The 15,264-nt window shown below is 45.4% G+C and overlaps 1 protein-coding gene across 1 annotated transcript in view; it reads right to left on the bottom strand.

Moving 5' to 3' along the window:
* Positions 1–15,264, bottom strand: part of ULK4 (unc-51 like kinase 4) — a 426,845-nt gene that overhangs the window by 269,058 nt on the left and 142,523 nt on the right. Inside the window, exons 27-28 of the mRNA XM_065398954.1 lie at positions 11,040–11,091; positions 10,796–10,940 (exon numbers count right to left, since the gene is read on the bottom strand). Coding sequence (XP_065255026.1) covers positions 10,796–10,940; positions 11,040–11,091 — 197 coding nt within the window. The remainder of the gene's footprint in view (positions 1–10,795; positions 10,941–11,039; positions 11,092–15,264) is intronic.

Genomic DNA, 15,264 nt, shown 5'->3' with positions numbered 1-15,264 from the left:
ATTTATTATGAAGGAACTCAAATATGAAATTGTGGAACTACTAAGCGTGGCATATAGCTTATCATTTAAATCAGCTTCTGCACCTGGTGATTGGCAGATAGCTAATGTGATGCCAATTTTTAAAAGAGGTGATCCAGACAATTACAGGCCGGTAAGCCTAACTTCAGTACCAGGCAAATTAGATGAAAGTATAGTAAAGAACAGAATTATACACATTGATGAACACGATTTGTTGGGAAAGAGTCAACATGGCTTTTGTAAAGGGAAATCATGCCCACCAATCTATCAGAATTCTTTGAGGGGAAACAACAAAGATGTGGACAAGGGTGATCCGGTCGATATAGTGTACTTAGACTTTCAGAAAGCCTTTGACAAGGTCCCTTACCGAAGGCTCGTAAGCAAAGTAAGCAGTCATGGGATAAGACAGAAGGTCCTGTTATGGATGAGTAACTGGATAAAAGATAGGAAACAAAGGGTAGGAATAAATGGTCAGTTTACCGAATGGAGAGATATAAATAGTGGTGTCCCCCAGGGTTCTGTACTGTTCAACATATTCATAAATGATCTGGAACAAGGGGTAAACAGTGAGGTGGCAAAATTTGCAGATGACACAAAATTACTCAAGATAGTTAAGTCCAAAGCAAACTGCAAAGAGTTACAAAGGGATCTCACAAAACTGGGCGACTGGGCAACAAAATGACAGATAAATGCAAAGTAATGCACATTGGAAAACATAATCCCAACTATACATACAAAATGATGGGGTCTGAATTAGCTGTTTCCACTCAAGAAAGATCTTGGAATCATTGTGGATAATTCTCTGAAAAGTTCCACTCAATGTGCAGCAGCAGTCAAAAAAAGCTAACAATGTTAGGAACCATTAGGAAAGGGATAGATAGGAAGGCAGAAAATATCATGCATTTATATAAATCCATGGTATACCCACATCTTGAATATTCATGCAGATCCGGTCGCCCTACCTCAAAAAAGATATATTAGAATTGGAAAAGGTACAGAGAAGGGCAACAAAAATGATCAGGGTATGGAACAGCTTCCGTATGAGGAAAGATTAAAAAGACTGGGACTTTTCAGCTTGGAAAATAGACGACTATGAGGGGATATGATAGCGGTATATAAAATCTTGACTGGTGTGGAGAAGGTGAATAAGGAAATATTATTTACTCCTTCTCATAACACAAAAACTAGGGGTCACCCAATGAAATTAATAGGCAGGAGGTTTAAAAACAAACAAAAGGAAGAAGTTACTCACCTTGTGCAGTAACTATGGTTCTTCAAGATGTGTCCCCCTTTGGGTGCTCGACTCTAGGTGTCGGTGCGTCCCTGCGCTGGAGATCGGAGCTTTCTCGCAGCAGTACTCGGCCGGGGGAAGGGCGCTCACAGAGTCGTCTCGTGCAGCCGTTGGCACCTGCTGTAGTGTGCATTCCCCCGACTGTCCCCTCTGTTCCTTCTCTACTGCAGAGCTCAGCTGTGTGAACTCCGAAGTAGAGGGGAGGAGGGTGGGTAGTGGAGCACCCACAGGGACACACATCTTGAAGAACCATCGTTACTGCACAAGGTGAGTAACAACAACAACAACTTCTTCATCGAGTGGTGTCCCTGTAGGTGTTCCACTGTAGGTGCTTGTAGAGCAGTACCCCACCAGGGATGGTAGGGGTTTGGCGTTATGTATAAGTGTGTGATGAGAGCACTGTAAGGCCAATGATAGCGTCTGAGACAAGGCCTTGGATGATAGCGTAATGCTTTGCAAAAGTGTGCTCTGATGTCCAGGTTGCAGCTCTACAAATATCTATTACGGGGACATTGTTCAAGAATGCAATCAATGTCGCCATGGCTCGCGTTGAGTGGGATCTGATGCCCACGGGGGGTTCTTTGTGATGCAGGTGGTAGCAAGTATGAATACAGGTAGAGACCCATTTGGAGAGTCTCTGGGTCGATATTGTAGAGCCCTTGGAGTGCTCTGCTGCAGAGACTAATAGTCTTGGTGACTTGCGAAATGGTTTAGTTCTGTCCAAGTAGAAAGCTACAGCCCGTCTGACATCCAGCAGGTGCAACGTTGGTTTTCGAGAGTTATGTGGCTTGGCATAGAAGGCAGGTAAGTGTATGGTTTGGTTAATATGAAAATTTGTAGCCACTTTGGGCAAGAATTTTGGGTGAGGACATAACGTGATTTTGTCTTTGGTAAATATAGTGTACAATGGTTCTGCCATCAATGCTCCTATTTCGCTGACATGTCTGGCAGACGTGATTGCCACTAGGAATGTGACCTTCATTGACATATGAAGGAGCGAGCAGGTTGCTAGAGGCCCGAAGGGTGGTCCTGTGAGACATTTGAGCACAAGATTGTGATCCCATGGTGGTGCAAGTTGGCGTACTTCTAGGTACACGTTCTGTATTCCTGCTAGAAAGCGCAATGTAATCAGGTGAGCGAATATTGGAGCCCCTTCTATCTGTTCGTGGAGGGCCGTAATGGCAGCAAGGTGTACTTTAATAGAGCTTATGGCTAACCCCGTTTCCTTCCATTCTAGTAGGTAGTCTAGGATCATAGATAGAGGCGCTGTGGTCGCGTCCAGCTGTTTTTGCTGACACCAAAGGGAGAATCTTCTCCACTTGTGGCGGTAAGTATTTCTAGTGGTGAGGTGACGGCTATTTAGTAATACCTGTTTTACTTTCTCCGAACAGTTCAATTCCCCATGTTTGAACCAGAGAGGAGCCACGCTTTGAGATGGAGTTTTGCTGGATCTGGATGGAGCGTCAGGCCCTTGTTCTGGAACAGGAGGTCCGTCCGGAAAGGGAGCGGTTGTGGGGCACAGACTGCTAGACGTGAGAGGTATGGAAACCAAGTCTGTCTGGGCCATGTGGGGACAATAAGAATGATGTATGCTGTCGAGTCGTATCTTGCAGATGACCCGTGGGATCAGTGGTATAGGCAGGAAGACGTACATGAGTGACACGTTCCACGGGAAGAGGAAGGCATCCCCTAACGATCCCGGTGCCAGGCCTGCCCTGAAGCAAAATAGTGGACATTTGTGATTTGTCGCTGAGGCGAAAAGGTCAATTACTGGGTGACCCCATTTTTGGAATATTGTGTCGAGAACACGGTCGTTGATTTCCCACTCGTGTTCCTGCGAGAAGTGCCTCCTGAGGTTGTCGGCTGTAGTGTTTTGGCACCCTGGTAGGTATGATGCTGTGATGTTTATATTGTTGCGGATGCAGAAGTTCCGTAAATTCATGGCTTCTACGCATAGCAAATGTGACCTGGCTCCTCCTTTGCGATTGATGTAAAACATGCACACCACATTGTCGGTGAGAATAGAGATTGAGGTTTCTCATATGAGTGGGAGGAAGTGTCGGCATGCATTGTGTAGCATGCGGAGTTCCAGGAGATTGATACATAGTCGGGTTTCTGTCGCAGACCACTTGCCTTGTACATTGTGGTGACCCAAGTGGGTGCCCCAACCTATCAGGGAGGCATCTGTTGTAATAGTCACTGATGGGGGGGTCTTGTTGAAAGGGAATCCCGGAACATATATTCCCTGGCTGTGTCCACCATTGTAGGGAGAGGATAACCCTTGGTGGTAGTGTCATACGTCTGTTGAGAGAGTGTTTTCTGGGTGCATAGATCGTGCTCAACCAGTGTGGCAGACAGCGCATATGGAGTCTGGCATACTTTACTACGAAAGTCGTAGCTGCCATATGTCCCAGAATCTGAAGGCATGTCCTCACTGAAGTTTGTGGGCTGAAGGTCACTGTGGAAATAAGATTGGTCAATGTAGTAAATCTGTGGTTTGGCAATATTGCCATGGCTTGTATGGAGTCTAGGTTGGCTCTGATAAACTGCAATCGCTGGGTTGGTTCCAGGGTGGATTTCTTTTCGTTTACCTGTAGACCTAGTTGGTGAAACAGGTCTATTGTGGTCTTCAGCATGCCTGCAGTTTCTTGTCGGTTGGCATCCTTGAGAAGGCAATCATCCAAATAGGGGAAGATTATGACTCCATTGTGTCGTAAATGTGCTGCTACTACCGCAAGTGTTTTTGAGAATATGCAGGGAGCAGTGGACAGTCCGAAGGGAAGGACCCTGTATTGGTAGTGATTGGGTCCTACTGTGAACCTCGGGAACCGTCTGTGGGCAGGATGTAGTGTAATATGGAAGTATGCGTCTTGGAGGTCGAGGGCTGCAAACCAGTCCTCCGCATCTAGCGCTGGGATTATTGTGGCCAGAGTGACCGTTTTGAACCTGTGGTTACATACGAACCTGTTGAGTTTTCGGAGATCTAAGATTGGTCTCCATCCCCCTCCTTTCGTCTCTGTCAGGAAATATTTGGAATAAAAACCCCTCCCTTGGTATTGATGTGGTACTGGGTCTACAGCACCCAGCAGTAGGAGATGGTCTACTTCCTGTTACAGAAGGTGCTTGTGAGAGGGGTCCCTGAAGAGGGACGGGGAAGGGGGGAGAGTAGGGGGAATGGCTGTGAAAGGAATGGTGTAGACAGATTGTATGATCTCCAAAACCCATTGATCTGTGGTTATCGCAGCCCAGACATGGTAAAATGGGCGTAGGCGGTGACCAAAATTGTGGGATGGGGTATCTGTTGGCGCTAGAGGTGTGGGGCGGTCGTGCATACCCTCGACCAAGACTTCAAAATTGTGGCTTAAATGTAGATGGACAAGGGACGAGGCCTGGTTCTGTGGAGCTCATCGTCTCTGAGCCCGTTGTTTGGGTCTGTTCTGAGTGAAGTATCGTGGTTGTTGATGGTTAAACGAGGTGTCTGGTGACCCCTGGTATGGTGTAAAGCGAGGGCATTTGTCAGGCGGATGTATGCCTAGTGTATGCAGCGTCACTCGGGAGGCCTTCATGGTATGGAGGACGTTGTCTGTTTATGACGAGAATAGTTTATGCCTATCGAAGGGGAGATTCTCCCCTTTTAGCTACAGTTCTTTTGGAATTCCCGAAGCCTGCAACCATGATGTTCTTCTCATAACCGTTGCGGTTGTTCGGGCTGTTGTGTCCGCTACATCCATTGAGGCTTGCAGCACTGTGCGGGCTATTAACTGACCCTCGTTAATAATGGCAGTGAGTTGAGGACGTTTATGCTCGGGGAGGTCCTCCACGAGCACTTGTATTTTACTATAGTTAGAGTAGTCGTAATTTGCTAGTAGAGCAGAATAGTTGGCAATACTAAGCAGAAGGGTGGCTGACGAGTAAACTTTCCGCCCAAAGAGGTCCAGTCTCTTGTGTTCTTTATCTTGCAGTGAGGAGCGGAAATGAGGCTGTTTACCGTGCTTATTAGCAGCCTCTACTACCAGAGAGCAGGTTTGAGGGTGTGAAAACAAAAATTCCATGCCTTTGGCTGGAACAAAGTATTTCCTGTCAGCCCTTTTGTTGGTGGGTGGTGCCGATGCTGGTGTTTGCCATATTACCTCCGCAGGCTCTATTATAGCCTCATCCTTGGGGAGGGCAATCTCGGTCGATGATGCCAGTTGTAAGATTTTTAACAACTTATGTTGTTTCTCCTGCACCTCATATAAGGCAATTTCTTGGCTGTTTGCTACTCTTTTGAAGAGTTCTTGGACTCTGGTGTCGTAGGGGTAGGTGGAGTCACCGCTTCGTCTGGTGCAGAAGATGAGTGTGGGGCAATTGGTGAATCATCCAGGTCTACCTGAGATAGTATCTCTGTCTCAGGGAGGTCAGAGGTTTCTCTGTGTGGTAATGATGGATGTACTCTGGAACCTCTTGTGGCTGGGGAAGGGGGACCAAAATAGGGGCTCTGGTACGTGGGCCAAGGACCCCATTGTGACCATTGTATTGGGTAAGGTGGTAATGGGTAAGGCCAGTGCTGTGCATACCAGGGCTGTGAATGCTCTGAGGGATGAGGCTTCGGCTTCACAGCATTCCATGTAGGTCTCATCTGTGATGGGGATGAACGTTGAGAGGAGAAGCGGGTGTCCTGCACGTCTCCTTCCTCACCACTATGCATAGAAGGTGGTGCAGGAGATGAAGGATGGTACCATGCTATGTAGCTCGGGGAGTGTTCGGTGCCAAGCAGTGGTGACTGCAGTGCCCTTCGGGTTGCAGTTGACCGTTGGAGCGTTGACCGGTGCCGGGTTTGGCTTGTTAGCCGGCATCAAGTCTTGGGGTAGTGCTGGTGGCGGCAGCATTGATTGCGGTGCCGCTGCCTGTGCCGCACTCTGCACCGAGGTAGTTGGTGCCGTGGAGGAGACGTGACGTCTCAACTCCAGTGCCAAGCGTTGGGGCTCAGCAGGGGTCCGCTGAGGGACGGTGCCGGAGGAGCCCGGTGCCTCATAAGTGCTCACTCTGGACGAGAGGAGCATTGAGGGTAAAGACCTCGCTGGGGAAACTCTTTTTCTGAGAGACCCTTGCTGGAGAGGTCGAGGCTCGCTTCCTGACAGTTTTGGAAGTCGGAGCCTTATCAGAGCTCAGGGATCTTGGTCTGTGAGACTCCCTGGAGGACGTCTCTTGCGGAGGTTGGAGAGATTTCTCCAGCAGAAGCATTTTCAAGCGGAGATCCCTGTCACGTCTTGCCCTTGATGTTAAGTTGGTGCAATGGGCACATTTCTGGGAGATATGAGTTTCTCCCAGACAGCGAATGCAGGATGTGTGGCAGTCAGAGACCGTCATCAGTTCACGGCAGGAGTCACACTTTTTAAATCCTGTTGAGCCCAGCATGATGCAGTTAAGCCTCTCCCATCTCTCAAGAGATAAGGGTGGGAGTTAATTTTAAAGGTAAACTGTAGAAACTGTTCCCAAACGGGGAGTCAAGAGGAGAAAAAGCCTTCTTCTCTTTTCCTTTTTTTTTTTTCCTGAAGAAAAATCTCTAAGAGGAACTAAGGAAACTATGTAACTATGTATAGACTAAGACTAACTAAACAATGTAACTAAGAATAGACTAAAAAGAAGTTCTTATGTAACTTGTAACTTTTTTTTCCCAGAAAGCATCAAAGAGCACTGCCGCGGAACTCTGTCTGCAGCTGAGGACGGTTGAGAAGGAACTGAGGGGACGGACGGCGGAGCGCGCGCTACAGCAGGCGCCAACGGCTGCTCGAGAGGACTCCTGTGCGCGCCCTTCCCTGGGCTGAGTACTGCTGCGAGAAATCTCTGATCTCCGGCGCAGGGATGCACCGACACCTAGAGTGGAGCACCCACAGGGACACCACTTGATGTAGAAGTACTTCTTCACACAATGCACAGTCAACCTGTGAAACTCATGGCCAGGGGGTGTTGTGAAGATCAAAACTATAATGGGATTCAAAAAATAACTAGATAAGTTCATGGACAATAGATCTATCAATGGTCAGGGATGCAACCCCATGCTCTGAGTGTCCCTAGACTGTTTGCCAGAACCTGGGAGTGGATGGCAGGCAATGGATCACTTGATGATTGCCCTCTAAAACATCTGGAATTGGCCACTGTTGGAAGACAGGATACTAGACTAGATGGACAATTGGTCTGACCCAGTATGGCTGTTCTTCTGGATAACCCTGGAGGCCGAGAGGGAAAAGGCTCAGCAGTCGCTTGTAGCTGTGGTGGTTTGGGAATGAGAGCCACTAATGGGACTGGTGATCTCACTCTGGAGCAGGTTGAACAGTAAGACCTCAAAAACTGAGGGTTGTCATAAGGAGGACACTGGGCAAAAGGATATGGCATTGGTGGTCAGTAGGCACCGGGTCAAGACCCCCTGTCCCGACTGCAGGAATGATGCCAATCTCAGTACTCAGGCATCAGAGATCACCATATTGGGTGATGACAGAGGGGAGGATGACCCTAACCAGGATCTCGAGGGGGTCTCAGAGATTCTCCGGTGACAACAGGGAAGTCAGCCCCAATAGGGTGAACAAATGATCTGACCAATCTGAAGCACAACACGTGGCGTGATATCAGTGGTGAAAAGGGATAGGGAATCAGCACCAGCGGTACTGAGGAAGTCAGGCTCCCACACAGTACCAGAGAAGGCACCTGCACAGAGGCCAAGGATGGTACCGAGCTTGACAACAAGATCTGCTGCCGGGGCAATGACAGTGCAGAGGGGCACATCCCCATCAAGGGGGCCTTCAGTGCTGGGCACGGCATCAGCCTCAATTCCACAGCCTGAGATGTGGACAGTGCGAATTGCAGTGCAAAGAAACTCGGCAGCTCCGCAACACAGCCAGAAGGTGCCAAGGGAACAACGGAAGATGAAGCAGTAGACACAATGGTACCGGAAGACTCCCGAACTAGTGGAGAGTCAGACAGAGGCAAATCAAGTCTGAAGCCACCTGATATGCCAACAGCATGGAGACAGTCGGCACTGGTGCTTGCATCATCAGTACCAGATTCAATGGATGCCCCATGACTAGACCCGGAGTCAACAGTATGAGCTCTCGCTGATCTCGGCGCACTACTAGGGAGTGATTGGATGGACCTGCTCCATCCCATGTGCTGAAAGGAGTATAGTGCCGGTCAGCACTCCTCTTGAAAGGTGATGAAGAGTTTCCCCAAGCCATGGCACTAGGGTTGCTAACCTTCCAGGACTGGCCTGGAGTCTCCAGAAATTAAAGATTATGTCATGTGATGAAATCTCCAGGAATACATTCAACCAAAATTGGCAACCCTACAGGGCATGGTCCCCTTTAGTCTTAAGGGACCTCTTTCTTGCCTCACAGCCTGCTCCAGAAGGTGCTGCAGCTGTAAGTCTCTCATCACCCGAGTTCTCTTGTTGAACGACTTACAGATGGAGCACTATTCCTTTATGTGTCCCTCACAGAGACACAACAAGCACCTCATGTGAGGATCGCTATTGGGGATAGCCCCTCCACGCAACAGACAATGCTTGAACCCTGATGAGGGCATCAGACAGGGCAGACAACTACTCAAACTAACACCAAAGTAAACCTAAAGTACCACTAACTATTATATAGAATAAAACAAGAAAAACCTCAGAAAACCAAGACTGAAAATGCGAGGTGAACACACCTCACTGAGCTCTGACTCTAGCTGCAGGAGGTGAGAAAGAACTTGAGGGGGATTGGGGCAACGCCGCCCTTACAAAGCCAGAGGGGGGCTAGGACAGCAGGGTACGAGTGCCACTCAGTGGGTACTTCTGGACAAAGTTCTATGGCTTTGGTACACTGGACACATGCCTACATGAAATACATGGCTGCATCTACTCAAAGAAGAACAGTTCTTAACTCATTAGCTGGGCAAACATGGATTTGTTTAAATCACAGCCCAAGAGCTGAGGGAAATTCTTGTCTTGTTCTAAGAGAAACCATGGAGACAGTATCACTGAGATACAACTTGGGCGTCCCACAGATGTTCTATTTGTGTCATTGTGACACTCTGTACCCCGGAACCCCCATATTCACCACTGTGATATGACTATGATAGGTTTTGTACAAAGTATGTCTTGTGAGATATCGTTTAAAAAAGTCTTGATTTGCTGAGCATTAATATCCTATTGGATTGTGTGCACTAGCATTTTATGTACAGTTATGAAGTATTGCTATATATGTTAATGAAATATGTTGTGAGGTTGAGGCAACTATCACTGGCCAGACAGGCATTGATGGCCCATCAAGAAGAATCTGCTATCCCAGAGACTCCGCGGAGAAGGCATGTATGCAGTGAGGGTTGCCTAACTCTCACGTCACAGCAAGGACGTTTCTAGTTGCTGGAAGGAAGTATAAAAAAGAGGGACAGTGACATCATCACTTGGGCTCTCTCCTCCCCCATCTCCACACCTGGAAGATAAAGACTCTGAATTGGGGAGATGGGTCCTAGACTGAAAAGGAATACAGCCTGTGTATTAAGGACTATGAGATGCCTGTCACATCTATTAGGGTGAGCAAAGCTGTTTGATTCAAATCTTGCTTAGTCTGCTAAAGTTAGAATTTAGACTGAAATTTTATTTTAATTTCTTGTGTAATCAACTTTGCTCTCTATGCCTGCTACTTAAAATCTAGCTTTCTGTAGTTAATAAATCTGTTTTATATTTTACCTAAAACAGTGTGGGGTTGGTTGAAGTGCTTGGGGAATCTCAGCTCAGATTAACAAGGGCTGTTGCACATCCACAACCCTTTGTTGGAGTGGCGAACTAATTAATGAGTTTATATTGTCTAAGGGAGTCTTGAGCAGTATGAGATGGTATACGTCTGGGGGACAAGCAGGGCCGGCTCCAGGCACCAGCTTAACAAGCAGGTGCTTGGGGCGGCCAAGGGAGAGGGGCGGCACCTGTGGCAATTCGGGGGCGGCAGGTCCCTCACTCCCTCTAGGAGCGAAGGACCTGCTGCTGAACTGCCGCCGCCGATCGCGGCTTTTTTTTTTTTTTTTTTGCTTGGGGCGGCAGAAATGCTGGAGCCGGCCCTGGGGGCAAGGCTGGGGTGATTAGCTGGTGCTTCTCTCGTTATGATTCATGAGTGGCTGAGAGAACATTCCTACAATTTAGCTGGGTGTGAATCTCCACATGCTGATGGCTGAGTGATCACATCCCCTGGAAGGGTTTGCTGTTCGTCACTGGCATTGCACTGAAAGAGACAGCTCAGGCTGGAGAGTTTAAGGGATACAGCAGTCCCACATCTCTGGTTGTACCCCGGGGATCCCATCACAAGTACTGAATGGATTTTGTAGGCAAACATCTGGCAGAAAAATCTGACACCAATTTATCATTATTTACTACTATTTTAGTTTTGTTTAAATCAAAAAGGTATTTAAAACAAATATACAGTCAAAATGGATTGTATATCAAATTATTCCCCATTAGCGCAGCAGTACTGTACTTACTGAGGCAGCAATGAATCTCTAATGAGACACAGAAGCTTGTTGTTTGAGTCAAGGCTCTCCTCTTTCTCCTCAGCCATGACCTCGTGGCTCACAAGCAGTGATGTGGTTTCTGAAAGCAACCGCAAGCTGAAGAGTCTCCATTCCACTTGAAAATAAATGTGCCAAGAACGTGACCACACTGAAGTCTAATTAAAACAAAATGTGGAATTCATGGAAATTTTAGTTGATGTGGCCATGTACTTACCATTCTGACTACGGACCAAAGAAACTAAGGGTGGGAGGATATAGTCCACAACCTAAAACAGAGCATTAAAAAGATCTGGTTTAGATCATTCAGAAAGAAAAAATAGAACTCAGATATATATACATAATCTGTTTATTCCATTGCTAGACTCTTTAATCAAAGGGATGAACAATCATGGAAATCCATCCATAATCACACTTATTAGGCCACCAAGTTCACTTTGCTCTAGTAAATCACTATAAAGTCATAGATGACAACATCTGTATATCAAAAACAGCAGTATCAATGTTGGCACAATTTACTGAGAATTCTTTTTAGTTTAAAAAGCAGAATTTGGTGCTGATGTTGGTAATTTTATTTTAGCTTCTTTAATATCTAAGTGTATTAATCCCCATGCTCCAGTCCATAAACTAATCAGATGGGATTAGGAAGAAATTTCCTCCAATGATAGTTAAGGTACATTGTGGAAGTTTCACACCCTCCACACTGACGCATTCATCATCATTTTCAGAGAGAGGATATTTCAACTAGATAAACCATTGGTTCTTTCCAGTACAGTCATCCATAGGTTCCCATTAAGATTCAGATTTAGAGACTGAAGTCTTGAATTTTGAAAAAAATATACTCCAATAAAATGTTTCTATATTCCCTGGAGTCACTGAGCAATATATTCCAGTCTGATATATCAAGTCCCTTCTTTAGTGGAATGATAGCTTATTTTCAACCTCAATTTTATGCAAATTCAGCCTTCTAACAAGCACACACAAAAAAAGTTATTGGGAATGGAAAACTCAACAGAAGCAGAGATGAAAATCATCAGAAGCAATACAATACAGTAAACTGATTTTGAGCATCCAGGGCAGGTCACAGATCCTAAAACTGAGAAGTTAATATTACTAGTTAATCATCATTTCAGTAAACTACACAAATCAAATAATGAAGAACTTTCAGGATAACACCACCACAAAAAAAATCTAGTGGAAACAAATGATTTGACCATGCTACCACAAGATGGGCTTCTCGATTGCTCTGAACAGAAGGTAAGATATGATGTTTTAAAATATATATATTTGTGGCTAGCTTCTTAGTTAGTATAAATCAGTTTAGTTCCACTGAATTTATTTGAATGTTACAAAAATGGCACATTACAATGGTTAACAATTTTTTGTTTGGAGAAGAATCATTTAATTTCATAAAGTACTCAATAAAGTCTTCTTAATGTATAAGGTGCATTTTTCAATACTTCATCATTATGAAATCTTTCATAGCCCTTATAATACATATATAATAGAATAAGTAATAAATGACTTAGCACTCCAATAGCTCCTTTCAATGGAGGACTTTAAATTGCTTTACAAATGCTAACTAAGCAAGTCTCAAAACAGACCTGTGAGATGGGTAAGAATGTATGGGATCACTTCTTCCGCCACTTAACACAGCTGCTTTTAGGTGAAAGAATATATCTCATTTGGTCAATTCAGATCCTAGTTTAGGAATGCTCCTGGATTCCTTGCTGATGCTACTTCTCACATAGAAAGCATTACTCACAGATGCTGCTATCATCTCTGGCTGGCTAGGAAACACCATCATATTATGGCAGACAATGACCTGGTCTCAGTTTTATACATGTTTTCACCACCTCCTGTCTGGACTACACCCATGCAATACACATCAGCCATTAGGAAACTCCATCTACTATAGAATGTTATGTGTCTCCTCAGCAACACAGGCTATCATGAGCGTACCAAACCTGTCTCCTCTACTCTGTACCCTGGCTTCCCATAGAATATTCAATCAAATTCAATGTCTTGGTCCTTATCTTCATGGTGCTCTATTGCCTGGGCGCAGCATATCTAAAAAAAAAGCCTAAGGATCTAGGATGAAGCTCACGGTTGACAACTTTCCCCCTCAGTCACAACAGAACTTTCAACCATAAGTGTAAAGTTCATCTGTGCCAGAGACAGAGCTTTCTTGGGGGCCAGTTCAAGAGCGTGGAATGAACTCCCCCAGGAATTACGCACTATCACAAACCTCACCACCTTCCCACCATCACCAACAAAAAATACCAACCAAAAGAAAACACTACACTGCATGCACAAATCATATATGACAGATAAACACACCTTGTAATATGCTACTGGTGCCCAGATACTACAATGAAGACGACATTATAAGAACTTATATGCAATAGACAAGACTGGATTCCTACACCTCAGGCAGGAGAAAAGGTTAGTCAGACTTCCATCATATAGTAGAGAGGGGAAAGCCCACTGTTAATATTGTGGAACATGAAGGGGACAGACAGCTTTGCTTCCTAAGAGCTCATCTACTCTTTTCCACATACGTATGAGGAAAGGGAGTCTATGCACATGTATCAGAGTAGCAGCCGTGTTAGTCTGTATCCGCAAAAATAACAGGAGTACTTGTGGCACCTTAGAGACTAACAAATTTATTAGAGCATAAGCTTTCGTGGGCTACAACCCACTTCTTCGGATGCATATAGAGTGAACCATATATTGAGGAGATATATATACACACACATACAGAGAGCATGAACAGGTGGGAGTTGTCTTACCAACTCTGAGAGGCCAATTAAGTAAGAGAAAAAAAACTTTTGAAGTGATAATCAAGATGGTTCAGTACAGACGGTTTGATAAGAAGCAAGTGTGAAAATACTTACAAGGGGAGATAGATTCAATGTTTGTAATGGCTCAGCCATTCCCAATCCCTATTTAGCCCTGAGTTGATTGTGTCTAGTTTGCATATCAATTCCAGCTCAGCAGTCTCTCGTTGGAGTCTGTTTTTGAAGTTTTTCTGTTTTAAGATAGCCACCCGCAGGTCTGTCAAAGAATGGCCAGACAGGTTAAAGTGTTCTCCCACTGGTTTTTGAGTATTATGATTCCTGATGTCAGATTTGTGTCCATTAATTCTTTTGCGTAGAGACTGTCCGGTTTGGCCAATGTACATGGCAGAGGGGCATTGCTGGCACATGATGGCATATATCACATTGGTAGATGTGCAGGTGAACGAGCCACTGATGGTATAGCTGATGTGATTAGGCCCTATGATGGTGTCACTTGAATAGATATGTGGACAGAGTTGGCATCGGGCTTTGTTACAAGGATAGGTTCCTGGGTCAGTGTTTTTGTTCAGTGATGTGTGGTTGCTGGTGAGTATTTGCTTTAGGTTGGGGGGTTGTCTGTAAGCGAGGACAGGTCTGTCTCTCAAGATCTGTGAGAGTAAAGGATCATCTTTCAGGATAGGTTGTAGATCTCTGATGATGCGCTGGAGAGGTTTTAGTTGGGGGCTGAAGGTGACAGCTAGTGGTGTTCTGTTATTTTCTTTGTTGGCCCTGTCTTGTAGGAGGTGACTTCTGGGTACTCGTCTGGCTCTGTCAATCTGTTTTTTCACTTCTCTACGCAAAAGAATTAATGGACACAAATCTGACATCAGGAATCATAATACTCAAAAACCAGTGGGAGAACACTTTAACCTGTCTGGCCATTCTTTGACAGACCTGCGGGTGGCTATCTTAAAACAGAAAAACTTCAAAAACAGACTCCAACGAGAGACTGCTGAGCTGGAATTGATATGCAAACTAGACACAATCAACTCAGGGCTAAATAGGGATTGGGAATGGCTGAGCCATTACAAACATTGAATCTATCTCCCCTTGTAAGTATTTTCACACTTGCTTCTTATCAAACTGTCTGTACTGAACCATCTTGATTATCACTTCAAAAGTTTTTTTTCTCTTACTTAATTGGCCTCTCAGAGTTGGTAAGACAACTCCCACCTGTTCATGCTCTCTGTATGTGTGTGTATATATATCTCCTCAATATATGGTTCACTCTATATGCATCCGAAGAAGTGGGTTGTAGCCCACGAAAGCTTATGCTCTAATAAATTTGTTAGTCTCTAAGGTGCCACAAGTACTCCTGTTATTTATGCACATGTAGTGGGGAAGGGTGCAGAAATGGAGGTGTGCTGCCACAATGGCATGCTCCCTTTCCCCCTATGCGGGGGCTATTTGGGGTTCCAGTTCCAAAACTTTGCAGGGAACAAAAACTAATGCATTATCCCCTCTTCCTCCTTTACAAAACTTGCAGACAGAACATGTAGTAAGATATACTGCTTTCTTCCTATGCTGTGCAAGCCTCTGAAAGAGTCAAGGGATGGACAGGTACTTGGGCAGCTGAGGTCAGGATTGCTCCTGACAGAGTGA

Source organism: Emys orbicularis, chromosome 2 (genome assembly GCF_028017835.1).
Source record: "Emys orbicularis isolate rEmyOrb1 chromosome 2, rEmyOrb1.hap1, whole genome shotgun sequence".
Lineage (NCBI taxonomy): Eukaryota > Metazoa > Chordata > Testudines > Emydidae > Emys > Emys orbicularis.
This window is presented reverse-complemented; position numbering and strand designations above follow the sequence as displayed.